Source organism: Caretta caretta, chromosome 3, assembly GCF_965140235.1.
Source record: "Caretta caretta isolate rCarCar2 chromosome 3, rCarCar1.hap1, whole genome shotgun sequence".
Lineage (NCBI taxonomy): Eukaryota > Metazoa > Chordata > Testudines > Cheloniidae > Caretta > Caretta caretta.
The window spans coordinates 92,201,122-92,220,643 of record NC_134208.1 but is presented as its reverse complement, the minus strand read 5'-3'; the positions used below and the strand labels follow the sequence as shown (position 1 = coordinate 92,220,643).

The 19,522-nt window shown below is 40.1% G+C and overlaps 1 protein-coding gene across 10 annotated transcripts in view; it reads left to right on the top strand.

Annotated features, from left to right (window-relative positions):
* FAM184A (family with sequence similarity 184 member A) overlaps positions 1–19,522 on the top strand; it is a 171,121-nt gene that overhangs the window by 123,780 nt on the left and 27,819 nt on the right. For 7 of the 10 annotated variants that reach the window (XR_007355835.2, XM_048844683.2, XM_048844687.2 and 4 more), the window contains exons 10-14: positions 383–424; positions 8,498–8,710; positions 11,012–11,165; positions 17,446–17,573; positions 18,906–19,090. Coding sequence is in view for 9 of the 10 variants with exons in the window: in XM_048844683.2 (XP_048700640.2) it covers positions 383–424; positions 8,498–8,710; positions 11,012–11,165; positions 17,446–17,573; positions 18,906–19,090 (722 nt within the window). In the remaining variant the exon portion in view is untranslated. The remainder of the gene's footprint in view (positions 1–382; positions 425–8,497; positions 8,711–11,011; positions 11,166–17,445; positions 17,574–18,905; positions 19,091–19,522) is intronic. The other 3 variants (XM_048844688.2, XM_048844686.2, XM_048844682.2) reach the window with 1 other exon arrangement.

Below are 19,522 nucleotides of genomic sequence, written 5' to 3'. Positions count from 1 at the left end.
GAAGTACATTAGCTAAAGCTGAGAGCAGATAAATGCATCAATTTGGTAAATGCAAAACTTGTTCAGTTACATAAGAGAGAAACATTATATTACACTGAAAGGGATACTGATATCCTGAATATTTGAAATATGAGATAGGAAATGAAACAGTTTTTCACCTCATGAGTATGCTACCTTGTGTTCTGTGTTCACTGATTTTGCAGTAAGTCATTGCAAAATTTTTGGTCTGTCTAATTTTTTTTCCAAACAGTTTTCAACTTATTTTTCCCTGGTCAAATTATAATTAATGTTCTGTGTTTTACTCTCCCTTCTTTATCCCTTTTTCTTTTACTTAGTTGATTTCTGAATGTTTCCCTTTATTCCTGTGATCTTTTCTTCATAGCGGCACTGTCTCGGTGAAGCTTTGCATAAATCTATCAGCAATGTAAGTGAGCTACACTTACAACTTGTACACAAGGGCATGCTTGCACTTCTAAACTTGCATACGTTAAAATGTTGCTTTAAACTGTGAAGTAAAATACATGATGATATTAGAGACAAGGATATGTATGCATCTGGTTAATAAAAGCTTCTGTGCTGCATCCATTCATCTGTATAAGTGCTCATATCATCTGACATCAAACGCTACATAATATCTGCAGCATTTTTTATTATGTTAAAGCAATCTTGCAGGCAATATATTTGCACATTGTGAAGCTTTCTACAAAGCATGAAATTAATAATGCTATATTATAGTTTGCTGCTTGTAATACAAATCTTAATTGCAGTTTGATTACTAAATTTTCTTCTACTATTTATAATATCTGTCAACTTTTTTAATCTCTTGAAAGACCTAGTTGACAAGATTGCAAGTTCAAAGTACTCTGTATATCTTTGTGTTCAAGGAGTTATCTGTGTCTTGTCTTGCATCCTCAGTGTAGGGAAGAACCAAATGGGAAGCTAGGAGACTTTGTTACTGTAAAGATGTGCAAAGAGGGAGACTCTTACTTTCATAAATGTGCTTTTAGCATATATAAATACATGGTGAATCATTCAAAATATTTTTTAAATGTATGTATGTATGTATGCTTAAAACCCCTTTAATGAAATATGCTATTGTTTCTTTTGATATTTGTGGCAATTTAAACAAAATAAGAAAACTTCACATATACTGTATAGAAAACCTATATTTTTACTAGTTTCCCACATGTGAATTGTTTGTTGTTATGTAGAAAGAAGAAAAGAATGGATATTTCAGAATTATCAGACTAATTCACAGCAGTGGAACAATTGCTGTCACCAGAGGGTGGTATTGTAAATTACAATAATTTACATCTATAATGTCGATACGTATGTGAACAGGTTTTGATAGTGACTGATCGAGCAGTCCTTTATTAATAACACCTATAGTTAAAGCCATACGTTTTGCAAAAATGTGGCGTTTTGTATAATAGATAATACTATTATATTTCACCAGAGGTAAATACTTTTCAAAGCTTTACAGAATCATGTGTTTTGCAGAAAGTGCACATTTAACTGAACTCCATAGGTTGGGATCACAATTTATAATATCACCAATGTAGTACAAGGTAGGAAGTTGCTCAGGAAAGAGCTTGCAGACTTCAGCAGTGCATGGATATCCTAGAACCTGAAGATAAGTAGAGTATTATAGGCAGAGCTGGTAGCTAAGCCTATAATTAAGGTTGCCTAATACTTTCCATAATATAAAACCCTGTTTTCAGCTGTTTATCATTTTGCCAAACTTTAACTAATTAGGCTGAAATTTTTGATACCAGCTGTCTGCCTGAGGTTAAATTTTTTTATTTTCAAAATGAGCTAAAACGCGTCAGCCATTTCCAAGAATGAGATAAGGGGAACATGCATTGTTTTGTCCATGGTAAAAATAAATAAATAAATAAAAAATTTTAAAAAATGCTGCACCCTGTTAATTGGGAAGCTCTAGTGCTTCCATGCTTTGGAGTAGGAACTTGAAATTCAGCAGGGGTGTCACGCTGCTGTCAGAGATGGGCTTTTTGCCATCTCCACAAGTATTTGCCCAAATGTGGCCAAGATGAACAACTCTGAAAATCTCCTTTCAAACACACTCAGTAGAAACTTGTTAGAGTCTGGCAGCTAAATTTGCTGAAGCTTCCATCTTCACTGCATGGACTGAGCATGATTTCCTGACAGTAGTTCCTCCCCGCAGCTGGAGACTGCTGTGGCACTGGGCACCAGAACTAAGAACAGGGAGACTTTCTCTCTTGTGCTGTCAGTGCTCCTGCTGCTGACCAGAGGAGGAGAAGGAAAAAACAGTATGACTGGAATGCAGGGAGTTAAGAGTAGAGGGAGGGGCAGAGGGAAAACAGCGTAAGAGCTGTTAGGGGAGCTGTGGATAAGAACAGAAGGGAAGGGGGCAGGGGCCAGGGGGTGAATTATTGTGGTAGGGAAGCAGAGGGGAAGGGGAAGTTAGACCCAAGGGTGGTGGGCAAGAGCAGAAGGGTAGAACAGTAGGTAGGGTGGAGGGGACTAGATAGGTGCAGAGCGGGAGCAGGAACTGAGGAGTAGGTGTGGCATGAATAGACATAGAGAGGAGAAGGAGGACAGGGGCCAAGGGTGGGTGTGGAGTGGACAGGAGCTGAGATAGCGGGTGGATAGGAATGGGGGGAAGGATAGGAAGGCAGCAGCTAGGGTGGGGTGGGGTGGATATGAGTGAGGGGGAGGGCAGGAGCCAGGGTGGGGTACATAGTGGATGAAAAGAGCAGAAGGAGGAGACAATAGCCAGTGTTGGAGAAGAGTGGAGGGGGAGGCGACAGGAGCCAGGGTGGGGTGGATAGGAGCAGAGTGGGAAGGGGATGAGACAATAACTGGGGTTGGGGTGGATAGAAATGGGGGCTAGGGAACAAGAGAGGTGGCAGAGGGGGGACTGGGCAGAAGGGTTTATAATCACTGAAGCACAGTCTCCTCTAGAACCTCAAACTTAACCCAGAATTCTCAAGTCTCAGCATTCCTCTACTGTCAGCAAATATCTGTGAAACCCACGGGCAAAATGTGTCTCATTACCCCCTTGTGCTTTGTTAAAATAAAGGATAACAGCTTACTACTGCTACCAGTTATTCTATAGCTAAAGTGGTAGACATCTGTGCTGTGCATCTAAAGATTTCAATCCTACTTATGACCTGTGAATGGGTCAGTATGGTTCCACATGATGGAATTTGTTTTTTCCAGTTTGCTTTTTTCCCCTGTCAGAATCTAGGGAATTGCATCTAAAACCCTATATTAGAAGAGTTAGAAGTCAAGCGTTCAAAAGTTAGGAAATGCGTGTGCAACCTTAATTTGGCCACTTTGTATGTATACATTATGATACAGTCTTTAATTACATGATAACATACTACTTCCACAGAACCCCTGCCTGCCTCATTCCACGCACAGGATGAATCATACTCTGAAGACGAGTTAGGGTTGTGTAGTGGATGAGGCTGTTGTCAGTAGGACCCCTGCCTCATTTGTTGCAGAAGTTGAGTAGTGAATGCTGGGTAGAATTGCAGGAAGAGAAAGAATGGTCTCATGGTTAAGGCAGCTGAATGCTGCTTTGGAGAATTGTTTCTTCACCTACCTCTGCCACAGAGTTCCTATGTGATGCTTGAAATGTCACTTAATCCAAACTTCCTCTCTGAGTAGTATCCTTACGGGTGCTCCATTGTAGGTGCACTAGCGCCCCCTGTGCCTTTGATCAGAGATTTCTCATAGCAGTTTCCATTCAGCCCTCACATGCCTGTTAGTCAGTCTTGTGCCCCATGCCGTTGCACAGCACTGCCTGGGCAAACCATGCTCAGTTCCTTCTTAACTGCCTTGGCCTGGGATGGAGCTCTGGCAGTTATCCCATTCAGATTTCCTCAGCTGTATTCTCTTCTTATTAACAATGAGTCACAGTGTTAGTTTTAGTTCCAAAGTTAGTAAATAGTACTAATATAGTTTCTTTTCTTTAAGAGAGAAAATAATTTTTATTGTATTTGGATAGGTACTAGTTAGTTGTTACTGGGAGGTTACATCCGGTTCTCCCGGCTTCAAACATCTGTCATGTTGGGAGGTGATCCTGGTTAGCGATGGGCATTCCCACTGCTCCGTTGCCTCAGAGAATCGCAAAAGTGCAACTTTTATCTGGCACTGAAACCAAGATCCAGAAAAAAACAGAAATAAAGCTTTGTCTCCTCCTGGTGGAGAGCTCTGTATTTGGCTTGTCCATACTTTTCTCTGAACTGGACTTGACTCTGAAGCCCCCTCCGCCTTAGAGGGAACTGCTTGTTAGTCACCAAGAATGAAGCATCAGTAGGGACACAGTGCAGTAACTGTGGTTCTTTGAGATGTGTATCCTTCCCTTTGAAGTTCTCTGCTTTGGAGCTTCACCGTAGAGAAGGAACTGAGGGCAGTTTGCTCACACAGTGCTATGTAGCAATGCCACAGGGTCAGAGACTGCCTAACACACATGTGCAAGCCAAATGTACACTGCTGTGAGAAATCTCAAGTCAAAGGCCCAGGGGATGCTAGCACACTTAGAGTGCAGCACCCATCGGGGACACATCTCGAAGAACCACAATAATTGCACAGGGTGAGTAATCCTTTCTTTTCACAGGTGACCACTAATTGTGTGTTCCTTCTTTTCTGAGTGCCCAACTTAAGCTCTTGGGGTAGACTACTCACAACTGCAAGTGAAGTCAATGGGAACTGTACTTTGAACATATAAAGTGCTATATAATAAGGACTCTGAGAAAATTGTGTTTTCATACACTGAGGTGGAATTAGCCCAGCCCCACAATTTTTCCCACAAGAGGGATGCTGAAGTGGGCATCCGTGTGTGCCATTCTTATGTTTGGTGCATCTTTTGGGTCCCCGTCTCCCCCCAAACTGCTGCTCCAACAGCGGGGTAGCCAATGGGCATGCATTGTCCCTCAGGACCTCTCCCCCATTGGCTACACTTGTCCCCCGAGGCACCATCCTTGCTGCATATTAACAAGCCCAGGACAGAAGAGTGGAATGGTTGCATGGAGATGGTTTCCAAATTGCTCCGTAAAAAGAAGCTGCTGCTCCCTGGTCCTGTCCACTCCCCCGACACTGGTCTGACCCATGCTCACCTGTGCACTACCCCAGGGAGCAGCTGAGCTCCAGCTGACCCACCTGCCAGACTCAGCTACCCCCTTTGCGACCTCAGGGAACAGATACTGGGCAGAGGGGGATACCTGGACACAGGTAAAGGAGGGCGGGCGGGGGGGAGCTGGGAAGATGAGACAGGTGGAGGGGGAGCAGCTGAATGGGAGGGGCTAAGTTGAGAGCCTGTGGGTGGGAAGGAGGTTTGCGGGGCCAGAGTTGGAACCAGGGACTGGGGTGGCAGGATAAGTGGAGGAGGGAGCTGGGTGTGAGGGACTGGGAAGGACAACAGTTTGAGGGGGGGTATGTCTACGAACGTCAGAGTGCAAGACGAGCATATGGATGCTCGCTTCTGCCTTCCCGCTGCTGGAAAAATGGCTGTAGTTCTGGAGGTATCAGCAGCCAGTTTTCTGAGAGGCACAATAGCCAGCACCGCAGCTTAGAACAGAAGCACCGACAACCTCAGTAGAGAGGCAAAAACACGTGTTCCAAGTGGCATTGGCATGCTGGCTACTGTGCCTTGCATAAAACTGACTGCTGAGTGCCCCCTGAACTGCTGTAATTTTCCAACAGTGAGGAGGTGGAATTGGGCGTCTGTGCACCCTGGTTTCCTGCTGTTGGAAAAATTGCAGCCGTTTTTGTGGGAACTTGGCATCTGGTTTTATGCAAAGGAATGCAACAGTGATCTTTCACAGACTGCATTCTGTGTGTATCCTAGGAATATCACTGCTTTACCCATGATGCTGCTGTGATTTTTTTTTTTCTTTTCAAATCTTCAGTTTTCTCAGGGTCCTCTATATAATGCTAAGTATTCTGAAAAATCTGGTCCTAGGAATCTCATATTGGGCACCCAAAACTAGTGGACGCTTTTTACCTTAATTTCTCTGTGCCTTGGTTCCTCATCTGTACAATGGGGATAGTAATATCACCTTGCCTCCCAGGAGTGTTGGGAAAATAACTTCATAAATATGTGTGAAGCACTGAGGTACTGTAGTGATGTGTGTCATAGAAAAGACCAAGGGGAAATTAATTTTTTTTTATTCAGAGCAGGGTTTGAATAGTGTATAGTGACGAAGGCATGAGGTTGCACACTGAACAATGAGGGTGAAACAAAATATTGAACAGCTGCTCATTCAGTGAGCACTGTCCATCCTGTTCACAGAAGGCGGCCGGGGTCCTGTGGAAAAAATAGTATGTGATTATGTAATTTAAAGACTGTATCATAATGCATACTCACGGAGGGCTGAATTAATGTTGTACAGGCAACCTTAATTCAGGTATTCTCTAACTTTTAATTCCTTCAACCTTAATGTTCTTTTAACAAAGGTTTTATATAGGTGTACGTTTTATATTTAGGCCAATAGGAGCTGTTAGGGTTCTCAAAACTTTGAAAATTGGGCAATTTAGGTGTCTAAATTTAGGTTTCTATTTTTTAAAATCTTGTTCTAAATCAAAAGGAGATAGCAAAGGAAGATCGAGAGAAAAGAAAGTTAAAAAGAACTCTGATACCTACTTAGAACTCAGAATGGAACAAGTAATTTATATTTTACCTACTACTTTGCATTGCACATATAATACCTTGCTTCTTAAAATTATGGTAAAGGAAATGAAAATGATCCATTTTGCATTGCTTTGCTGATGTACACTGTTTAAAACATATTTTTCATGCTAATTATATGCTCTGACATTAAGAAATTCTGCTAATTTATTTACTTCATACAGGAAGTAAAGTAAATAAAAATTAGTGTACACAATAAGAGTTTTTCATGTATAGTTTAGATTACAAAATTTAGTATGATCTTTCAGCTATAGCTAAATCTCCTTTAAAATGTTACTGTCAAAGCATACTTAACAGGATAGTGTGTGTTTGTATGTATATATATAATCAATGAATTTTAAAGTCAACCAGTCACGGTCATTTCACTCAAATTTAATTTGCTTGTTTTATTTAAGTGCTAATTTTACTTTAAATGTAGCTTCTTCCCTTACAAATCTGCTTTAGTTTTGTACTTGTGATAGAATAATTTCAGCAATAATATAAATGTTGCGAATTTCACACAGTTATCCTTCGCATGCTACTCTTAATTTTATTTTATGCTGTAACCTTTAATTCATTGCAGAATAGCACAGAGTATATTGCTATGACTTTATCATTTATTTCATAATTAATCTTGGCATGTGCACAATTAAATGACACTATCAGTTTTTTCATCAGTTTTATATAATACCCTCTGAGGCTAAGAAATATTTTTTTCTATACTAATTTAAATACTTTGCCATTTGGCAATTGTATTTTTCCCTCCTGTGTGATCAATGGAGCAAAATTCATTTTTGTAACAAACTTTCAGTTTATTCTTGTTCCCCAAGCTGGCAGGTGCTCAGGGTGCCTTGTCAGCAACCATTCTGTCCAATTAAGGAGTTGTGTTGTTTGGATCCAAATGGAATCCCGTCAGTCCAGTCTCCTTTGTCTGGTAGGATGATGGCTAAGCCATTGGACATTAAGATTGGGGTATAAATTTACAGTTGAGATAAAGGATCATGGAGCTCCCTCATGGTCTACAGGAAATCCTATTATACTCAGATATGTCTGTTTGTTCACTAACATCATTTTTCTGGAAACTTGTTGACATAAACAAATATACATTTGTTAGTTTAATTGCTGTAGTGTTAGTTAAGAGACAGCAGAAGAACCACAAAACATTCTAATTTTATAGAACAAAAGAAGTGAGATAGTTTAACTTAGTTGTGGTAGAGGTGCTACATTTTTAAAAACTGACAATTGCCTATAGTTTAGGACCATAGAAATTAGAGATGGAAAAGATTTACTTTTCTAGGTCTTCTAATCCATTTTTTTTTTTTTGCCAGTCAGGATTTTTCCTACATAACTTTGACGAACATCTCCACAGAATTTAGTAATTTTAATATTTCCAGTGTTGGACCTCAGACCTTGATAGTGTCATTTTAATGTTTTCTTTGTTAAAGATCTGGAAGAGCATTTTTACAACACGTAATTATTAAACATCAAATACCTTATAACTAGTGGTGTTTTAAGGATGTATCTTAAAGTGAGAGCCCTCACAAAAATCTTTTTATTCTAATTCTTGTACTTCTGAGGTAAACTGTATAACAGAATTCACTAGTTATAAGTTACTGTTTCTCTCTTGTGTTTTATGTTCTGGATAGTTCCATGATATTTGGTTAAAATCAGTAGATACGTTATCTGAATTTCAGATTAAGAAATGTGATGTTGTTTAGAAGTATGTTCTAGAAATTTCATATCTAAAGTTCATATCAAATATTTACTTCTTGAAAGCATTTTTTCCTGATTTGGCATTTGTATTTATGATTTACTGATGATTGCTATTCTGTGGATTAGATCTCCTTGCTGAAACAGAACCTGGAGATGCAGCTTTCCCAGTCTCAGAGCTCCTTGCAACAGCTACAGACCCAGTTTAGTCAGGAGCGACAAAGGCTTACCCAGGAGCTGGAGGAACTGGAAGAAGAGCATCAGCAAAGGCATGAATCCCTGAAGGAAGCACATATCCTTGCATTTCAAAACATGGAACAAACAAAAGAACAAGAACAAAAGGCATGTTCATCTGGATATTTCAGACAAGTGTATAGGGCACACCACAGAAACATGATTAAACCAATATACAAAATACTGAGAGAATCAGTAAAGAAAACTCTGCATTATTTCTTATTTCTCTTTTCAAGAGATGTAACTTACATTAGTAATATGGTTATTACAGTTAAATATTATGCAGGCAAATTGAATAACATCCTTTATAATATAGACATTACCTATTAGAAGGTTAGCACCCTGCTCTGTCTTCTGGCATCATGTTAGTATTTTTAATCATTATCAACATCAGCTACATATTTTTGTCCAACAATCTGATTCTGAGGGTTTTTTTAAAAGTTCCTACTGCACTATAGTTCATGTTGTTGTATGTAATAACTTTCTTTGTACTTTCCAGTACATCCAGTATAGCTCTTTTTTTAATTTGTTACTTTATATTTCTGAAGTGTGGTCACCCCATCTCAAAAAAGGTGTATTGGAGTTGGAAAAGGTTCAGAAAAGAGCAACAAAAATGATTAGGGGTATAGAGTGGCTTCTGTATGAGGAGCGATTAATAAGACTGGGACTTTTCAGCTTGGAAAAGAGACGACCAAGGGGGGATATGATAGAGGTCTATAAAATCATGACTGGTGTAGAGAAAGTAAATAAGGAAGTTTTGTTTACTCCTTCTCATAACACGAGAATGAGGGGTTTCCAAATGAAATTAATAGGCAACAGGTTTAAAACAAACAAAAGGAAGTATTTTTTCACAAAATGCACAGTCAACCTGTGGAACTCCTTGCCAGAAGATGTTGTGAACACTTTAATAGGGTTCCAAGAAGAACTAGATAAGTTCATGGAGGATAGGCCCATCAATGGGGATTAGCCAGGATGGGCAGGGATGATGTCCCTAGCTTCTGTTTGCCAAAAGCTGAGAATGGGCAACACGGGATGGATCACTTGATGATTACTTTTTCTGTTCATTCCCTCTGGGGCATCTGGCATTGGCCACTGTCGGAAGACAGGATACTGGGCTAGATGGACCTTTGGTCTGACCCAGTATGGCCATTCTTTTGAAAAAACTTCTCACACCACTTCTCAGAATCTGCTAGAATCCTTTTGAAATTTTTCTTCACACTTGTGTACATCATATGCTTCCTTATTTTGTCTACTGTCTAAGGCCCTGAACCTGCAGTGTTTGTGCATGGGCATACCACTGTTGCTGCTTAGAACCCCATTTATTTTGTTGGGGCTCCATCTGAGATGGAGTCCTCTCATGAGCAATGTACAGTAAGATCAGGGCTGAACGTTGTAACATTACTTCTAGTACAAATACTTTTAAGCCTATTCTGACACCTTTGCTCAAATTGAGTACAGTAGAACCTCAGAGTTATGAACACCAGACTTATGAACTGACCAGTCAACCACACACTTCATTTGGAACCAGAAGTACACAATCAGACAGCAGCAGAGACCGGAAAAAAAAAAATAGCAAGTACAGTACAGTGTTAAATATAAACTACGAAAATAAAAGGGAAAGCAGCATTTTTCTTCTGCATAGTAAAGTTTCAAAGCTGTATTTAGTCAATGTTCAGTTGTAAACTTTTGAAAGAACCACCATAACGTTTTGTTCAGAGTTACGAACAACCTCCATTCCCAAGCTGATCGTAACTCTGAGGTTGTATAGTAGTACCGAACTTTACATGTAGTGCTGTTCATTTCAGTGGGATAATCTGTACAGCAGAGTGCTGCCTAATTTGAGAGAGGATGGCAGAATCTAGACATCTGTGATTTTAAAAAGAATGTTCAGAACTGAAAATATGCATCTGTGTTCTCAACCTGGGTATGATTTTTTTCATAGTATTTAAAAGGTGATAAAGCATTTTTCTTTTACCCACTGTAAGCTCATTGTCATGCTCAGAAATGATTTTTTGGTTTGATACTTCATTTTGTTCACACCTGGATCAAAACCACCAGAACAATAAATAACTTTAGAAATTTAAACTTTGGGTGTACATGGTAGTTGTAGCCTGCCCTTGGTCCATGAACAAATTGGGAGTAGGTTATGGTCCTTACTCTTTATACTCAAAAGTACTCGAAAGACTCCTCTATGGCACTTTAATTTGGAGAAGTAGAATAAAGAGTACATTTTTAACGATGGCTTGAGCATATCAGTGGCTTTTTTAAATGATAAATGGAGGTATTTTTAATAATACATGCATTTTTTTGTCATTTTAAAGAGAATCCCTCCTGTTAGTTCATCGTTAAATATTTTATGCATTGTTTAAGTCTGTGTAAAAAAAGTTCTTCTCCTTTTGGATTTCATAGGAACTAGAAGAGCATTTACAACAAAAACATTCTGAAGAACTTCAGACACTGAAAGAAGCACACAAACAAGCTATGGAAGGTTTCAAATTGGAAATGGAACAGGAACTTCAGACTCTTCGATTTGAGCTGGAAGATGAAGGGAAAGCTATGCTAGGTATCGTATTGTCTAGCTAGTGTAAATTGTATCAGAAGATATGATTGCCATTTGCATAATTAATATAATTGTAGACATAATGAAGCACTTTCCACAAACTTCATAGCACTATAAGTGAAAAATGGTATAAAACTAAGGATGACATTATGAATAAAGAAGGTAAATAATTTAAATAAATATAAAGTTGTAGAATTTGGATTTTCAAAAGCACTCAGCATTGGCCTAACTGTTTATACTGAAATCGACAGGAGTTTGATTTGAATGAGAGCAGATAGATCAGCTGAGCCTTTGGAAAATCCCAGTATTAAGTGTTCTAGAATGATGTGTCAGCAACCATAATTTCATGATGGAGAAAGTTTCAGAAAGTACCAATGAAATAGAACAACTAGAACAGTTTCAGCATATACATGTAACAATGGTAAAAATGAAGACACTAAGGATCCAGCTGTACTGCAAAAACATTTTAGTCAGGTGACTCAATAAGTACCAATTGCTAATTACTATGTATATTACTAATCTGTAGTGTATTACAAATCAATCTATGATTTGTAGAATAGACAGACCCTTAACTAGAAAGGTCCATAGTTTTAGCCTGGTTAAGGAATGTGGTTACTAAAAATCAGCTTGTACATGACTGGGTTCCTTGACTTTTTATTTTTGGCATATAGATGAGTATCATTTATTTATTTTTGAGCCCCTATGAATGTGCTGGGCACTGCACAAAACAGAAGAAGATCTCGTCATTTCCTCAAAGAGTGCGCAATCTAAATTCAATACAACAGAACAAGTGAGGATCATAGACTGATGAGAGGGTGAGAGGAAGGACAACGGGTGACAATCAAGCAATTTACTCCATAACACGCACACACACTTGATAGTTCTGAGTTGTTTGCTTGTTTTTTTAATTGAAGGAACCTTTTCCCCCCTCACTCTTTCAACTGGTGAGATGGCAGGAATTAGCTTTTAGAAGGAATTTGAATGAGGCAAGTTAGGTGGCTTGCTGAATAGACTTGTGGGAAAGAACTGGACACTTAAGGTGCTGAGGAAGAAGACAGATGCCTGTGAGATGAGGTGATTAAGGGAGTACGGAAGCTGGTGTCGCTGGTGGAGCAGAGGGGATGGGGAAAATGCAAAAAGTGGCTAGATTGTACAGGTGGGCAAAGGTTGTATGATGGTAGGACCTTGAAGGCAAAGACAAGAAGATTGAAATGAAATGCTGTGCAGTGAAGACCCAGTGAGTGATTCAAAGAGGAGAGAGGATATATTCAGAGTAAGAGGGGATTCAGAAGAGAAGGAAGACGGGGGAGTTATTTTTGGCAGTGATATTTTGGCTTGACTGGAGGGTGAGGGGCAGGTGACAAAGGTAGTACGAAAAAAAAACATGAAGAGGAGACTTCAGGAGTCACAGCAGGAGGTAACAAATACAGAGAAGTGATTTGCCCATTCGGACAAAAAGGAAAAGGCAGATTTTAGAAATATTATGAAGGGAAAACCAACTGCATAGGAGTGAGAAGAAGAGGGAGGATTCAAAAATTATCTCTCAGTTTAAGGGCCTAGGTAACAGGGAACATTGTGGTGGTGTCAGCTGCAGCAAAGAATGGGGGAAATAGGCCTTAAAAAACAAACCAAAAATAGATTTCAAATTTTGATTATGTACATAGTTGAAAGATGTCATTTTGGTATAAGATGACATTTCTCTGGTAGTTTCTGGTTAGGTCACACTTTATCCATGTCACATAATGAATAAGCAAAAACTCACTGTACATGCAGAAATGCTTGGCAATTAGGTACCAGCAACATGTCTCACCTGAGCTCACTACTTTCATTCTGCCTTGTGTGCTACCATTTTCGTTCCTTCTTTTAGTAGTGCTTACTTCCTGTTCCCTTAATTGGAATGTTTCCTTACTAGTTCAGCATCTTTTCTAGTTAGTTTAGCTTAACCTTTCTACCTGAAAAATCAAAGAAAACAATCCTCTAGCTACTGAACTTTTGATGAGGCAGTGCATCTCAGCAGTACTGGGTCTTCCTGTCCATCTTGCTTACACTTCTCTGAGTCATTGTTTGGATCAGTCATAGACCAGAGTTAATCATGCTTCCCAGCTGGTGAAGAGCCTGTGCTCAGAGATCTCCCATCCAAATAGAGCTGCTTGTTATCTTTTTTTCTGGCAGATCTCTCTTTTCAAACTGTTTTTTTGTGAATTTGGGGCTTTTTGTTTTTGTTTTTTTTTGCTGACTTGCCCTTTGTGGTGGCATAATCCCAGCTTTCTACACCCTGTGATCCTCATTATGTCAAAACTAATAACCCATTGCAGTGAAAAGAAAGGGTCCAATATTAAATCTTTTCAGCACATTATCAAAGTCATGACTGACTCTAGTCTTCTCACACAGACAAATCTCCTGTAGACTTAGTTAATGTTGGCTCCACAACACTAGCCAGAATCTCCTTTCTGATCCTGGAAGGCAGAGTATCAGGGATAATGCCAATTTCAACTTCTTGGACAAGGACTATCTGAAGTAAGAGCCTCCAGACACCTTTCACGAAAGGACCTATCTGCTTGTTGCAGGAATCTGACAAAACGTCTCACATTATCTCCACCCCTTCCCTCAGCCCTAACAAAAAGTAGAGAGGATTTGCTCTTCATTGCTGAAGAGGGGAATCTGGACAATGCCATTCTTCAGTTGCACTCTTCTTTTATGGTTCTACTGAGCAGTACCTGGGCAGTCCCAGACTCCTGTTTTGCCCACTCTGCTACAAGTAGAGACAATCTGCATGCACACAAAGCAAAACTGTTGTCTTCTCCACTGAAAGTGAACTCAGCAATGGTCTGTTGCTCCAACCAGTCCAGTAACTGGGTATTTTTGTGAACCAATCCAGGAGTTTCCTCGTAATCCTGCACAGTCTCATGCACCTTGGAATGCTCTCCCAGATCCACAAAGGGATAGTATTCATCTTAAAAAAAGGTCTGTCTACATTAGAGCTGGAAGTTGTAAATTCCAGCTCAAGGAGACATCTTTGTGCTAGCTCCAATCAAGCTAGCAGGCTAAAAATAGAAGTGTAGCTACTTTAGCCTGAGCAGCATGAGGAACTAGCTACCCTGAGCACAGTCCTGTCTGAGATGCTAGATGTGTACTTGGGTTGGCTAGCCTATCCCACCACTTGCATCAGTGCATCCCCACTTCTATTTTTAGTGCGCTTGCTCGATCAGAACTAGTATGGGTATGTCTCCTTGAGCTGAGTTAATACATTCCACCTTTAGTAAGGACATACTTTAAAAGTATTGCAAAACAGAGACCTGCAGTCAGGGAGTTTGTGATGCAGTTAGCTGCAGCACATCACTAATTAGTAGGCTCTCTCAATTCTTTTAAGGTACCCTTGAAAAATTGACTTGACCTAGAGTTTAAACTCACCTCGGAGCTATAAACCTTACTTTGAATCTGTGAATGTTAAATTTCTGGTTTTGGCTGCTGTTGTTTAAACTGGATAGGTCAGTGAATTGTTTTTTCCTCATCAGCCCTTTTAGAAGAGGGATGTTGGTAAATTGGAGAGAATTCAGAGAAGAGCCACAAGCATGATTAAAGGATTGGAAAACATGCCTTATAGTGACAGACTGAAGGAGCTCAGTCTGCTTTCCTTAGTAAAGAGAAGGGTAAGGGATGGTGTGATCACCATCTGTAAGTACCCTGCAGAAATGTGGTAGTGCAGCAAGTTGATAATAGGTTCTTCAGTCTATCGGACAAAGGTATAACAAGATCCATTTACTAGAAGTTGAAGCTAGACAAATTCAGACTGTCAATAAGGCATACAATTTTAACAGGTAGGGTAGTTAATTATTGGAACAATTTACCAAGGTCATGTAGAACTCTCTATCACTGGCAATTTTTAAATCAATTTTGGATGTTTTTCTAAAATATACATCCTAGTTCGAACAGGAATTACTTGGGGAAGTTCCGTGGCCTGTGTTATACAAGGGATCGAACTATATGATCTCAGTGGTTCTTTCCTTCTTTAGAATCTATGAATCTGTACTGTCATCTAAAAACACACGTGTTTTTATGTATTGCACCTTCTTTCATGTAAAATCAGATTTTCTGTCCTTTTTTTGGCCCTCTTTTTTCATATCAAAAGAACAATAAAGTATTATCTTAACAGAATCCAAGAATTTGAATTAGATGAATGTTTGTTTTTCTGATTTGAGGGCTCCAAAAAGAGATTTAAAGTTTCCAGAATACTCTGGCCTCCATGGATTAAGCTCTACTGCAGGGGGTGCGCGCACGCGCACACACACACACACACACTTTTACCTGGTTTGGTGGTACGTTACCAGCGTGGGTATTCAGACGTGTGGATAGACAGCTCAACTCAGGCTAACGCAAATCTGTCTACCCGTGTTGGGAATCATACTTTCCATTTGCAGTGTAGATTTACCTTAAGGGCCTAATCCAAAGCCCACTGAAGCAAATGGAAAGATTCCCGTTTACTTCAGTGGGCATTGGATGAAGATCTACATGGCAAAAATGTGAACAGCAAAAGATCAAATGAGTCTCGTACTCCCTGAGAAATGGCAGTTTATATAGGATAGATGCAAGTTGGTACCAGCAAGGAGGCTAATCAAGCAGAAGAAGCACCAAAGCATGCACTAGAGCTTGTTGGGCCAACTATTAACCACAGCGTCTCAGAATGTTAATAAACGAAGTTGACACGCGTCTTAGCAGTAAAATCCACTTCAGACTGAATGACAAATCTGAGTTGAAAATTACATCCAAATTCCGTACAGTGGAGGCTAGGGTGGTACAACATTAGTTTACTTCAAAATAGAAGGACTCCCAAATGGAAAGACAAGTGACGTGGCTGAAAAATAGGATTTCACCCTTACCCAAGATTAATAAGAGTTTAGCATACATCCAGTTAGAGCTGTCACTCAGGGTACCTCAACACTGCAGCTGCCTGCCAGCGTGCTTCCCAGCTCAGGTAGACAGACATGCACTAACTCTGCTCCAGCTAGGGTGCTGAAAATGCAGTGTACCCAGCTTGGGTTTCTGCCCAAATACAAACCTAGGATTTGTGTACTGTATCTCAGTGATCTTCAGCAAGGAACTGGACTGACCAGTTTTAATCCTGCATTGCTAGTTGCAATGTACCAGGCAGCGGGTTTCACTTAAATTACAAGCAGAAAAAAAAATTGCCATATTGTGACTGGCAACCGTTGCTGCATGTATGTACGGCAGTCCGCGCCTGTGGCCGTTTCCACTACAGTGCCCAAGTCAGAAGGCCTCTGGGACCGCTGCTAATGTGGCACCCGGATCCCACACTGCATACAAGGCCCTCAGTACGCCCAGTCGGCAGCTCCTGCTCCTCTCAATGCCAGAAAGCAGGACAGACCCAAGACTCATGAGCAGTGAGGTTAAGCAGGAGAGGCCCGGGGGCATTGGTTCCTGAGAGCTTGGGAGGAGACAATAGGGGAGCTGCCTGGGCTGGGAGGGAGTGGGTATAGGGGCTTATGGGCCAGGGGAACAAGGTTGATGGGAGAGGATAACCTGGGAGGGGAAGGGAGAGTATCTGGGAGGAGAGGAGGAGGGTTAGGCTTGTGGGGGGGAGCAGTTGCTGTTTTTTCTGTATCTCAGAGGTGACAAATTTATTTGGGCCCCTACCAGCTTCCATCTGGGGTCAGCCACACCAGCTGTTGCAGAAGTCACAGAGAGGCATGGCATTCTGCTTGCCCACTCAAGAGGATGAAGGACTTATTTTTCAATGTGCAATTAAAATGTCATTAACTGGAGTGTGTTTTTCCATTATCAGTCATGGTAAAAAGGAGACAAGTAGGTTTTGTGCCGAGGCTGGTAAACATCCAGGGCAATTTTGCAAGTAGTAAAACATAGTTTATCACTCAGGTAAGCAGACATGACTCTGAATGTGCACAGGGAGCAGATGTGATGTATAAGATCGCATTTTTACATAAGTATTTTTCAGATTAGAACACGCTTTAAGAACAAGCGTACTGAGTCAGCAATACAATTTCCTGCAGCACGTGGGTTTTCTAGTATTGAACAAGTCTGACTTTGCTTAAGATAGAAGATAGATGATGTGCAAGTTCAAGGTGTAGGGTTCCAAACCTAAAATCAGCTTGATATGTTCAACATAGATTTTATGTTAATTTATACAAGTAATTTTCTGTCTCTGTTTATTAGGTGAGCAGTAATATTTTATCAGAGTTGGATTATTATGTTAATTAACAATAATGTTTACAAAATAAACATTTTTCCTTTTAATCATTGTAACTAGCCTCTTTGCGCTCAGAGCTAAATCATCAACATGCAGCAGCAATTGACCAACTAAGGCACAACCATCAACAAGAATTGGTAGCTGCTAAAATGGAACTTGAAAGAAGTATAGAACTCAGCAGACGACAGGTAAATAAGCATTAATGGTAACTGGATTTAAAATTGCATATTTAGAATTTGTTTTGTGTTAACTGGAGAGCATAACTGTACTATAAATGCATATTGAGGACTTTAATCTTTAAAAGGCAGTCAAAGCTGAAGACAGTGCTCCATCATCAGTTTGTCTAATCTGCTACCTCTTTCCCTTCTTCCTTCCCCCATCAACAAACCTAACTGGGAGTCTTAAACTAGCCCCCAATTCAAGTCTATAAACTAAATTTCAGATTCAAAATTGTCCAGCCATTTTGAGGGCACAGTGACTGGACTCAGAGGTGGAAGGTGTTATTTCCCATTAAAGTTAGTCTGCTAGACTTTGTCTTTTTGCAAGACTTCAAGGCTAAAACATTGGTTTTTTGTGGAGCCACTGTTCCTCTAGGAGCCTAAATCCAACATTTAGGTGCCATGGAAAACTTCAAAATTCCCACTAAGTTAGCACCTAACTCCATAGCACCCAAAGTCCCTAGAAGCCTACGTTAGTGGGCATGTGCACAGCCACCTCACTCTAGGTGCCTGGGCACCTATCTCGTTCCTAAACTCTAGCAGGTTCTTCAAACTAGGCAATGCCCTTCCGCTCTTGCTTGTGGAGCCTGATCCTGTTGGTGTTCTCAGAGTACACTGAAACCCATACAAAATTGCCAGAGGTAGAGATAGTGATGCTATGCTCGTTATAACTTTAGCCCAGTGATTAGGGTAGTCACCCAGAATGTGGGAGTCCCAGATTGAATTCACCCCTCTTCCTGATGTAAATAAGGGTTTAAATTTGAATCTTCCACCTGCCATGCCAGTGCCCTAGCCACAGAGCAAGGGGGTATTCTGGGACAAGTCTCTCTGTCTCTCCTGTTGAATCTGTTCCATTGTGTATAAATAATTAAATATGAAATGAAGCAGAGTGAATGGACCAGGGTCTCCCACATCCCAGGTGAATGCCTTAACTGTTGGGATACAGTGTCATTTTCACTCTCTCTCTCTCTCTCTCTCTCTCTCTCTCTCTCTCTCTGGCCCACCTTCTTCTTCTCCTCTGCCAGTTTTTGTGAAAAATAGCTTAGGTACCTAAGTCCAGGAGAAGGTCCACAGCTGTGAATCCTGAGTGGAGAAAGACACCTCCCTTTGGCCTGGAGTTAGGCACCTAAGTCCTTCTGAGGGGTGGAACTTAAGCCATGCACTCTCCTGTTAAATTGTAAATAAAAAAAATCTAAAACAAAAGGAAAAGTAAACTATGTTATTATCTTCCAGAGACAAGTATTTTGCATCTGAAACAGGAGTATATTAAAGTATACTTTGTTCTTTATATTTGTTTATCAGGAGAAGGAATTTTTGTGCCGAGTATCAGATCTACAGGATGAACTCAAACATCGCGACCATCATATATCTGAATTGGACAAGGAGGTTCTGACTCTGCATGAGAATATAAGTGCCCTAACCAAGGAACTAGAGTTTAAGGGAAAAGAGGTTCTCAGAATACGCAGTGAATCCAACCAGCAGCTAAGGTATGAATTTTTCTACTATAAACTAAAATATATTCCCATTTGTTAATCTCAACTGCTAATGTTTGTCAGAGATACTTGACCCTTTGTGGGTTGTTAGTTTAGATATTTAGTCATGTGGTAATGTACATCATTTAGCCTCTGCCAGGAGGTAATATAAGTAGATATTATTCGGTTCAGCTGTAATTTTAATAACCTATTTTGGCTAACTTTAAAATCCTCTTAAGTGTTTTTTAAAACTCATTATGCTTATTTAATTAAAAAAAAAAGCATTAAAGGAGATGACTTTTCAATGAAATAAGCTTGAAGCATAGAGAAAAGTGAGTAGTACGATTTGATGATTCAGTAATTGCTGACAGTGGTGTTTGGTGTTGTACAAAAAGCCGTTTCAAACCTGGCAGAAAATCATGATGAACAAAGAAGACTGATGTTAGA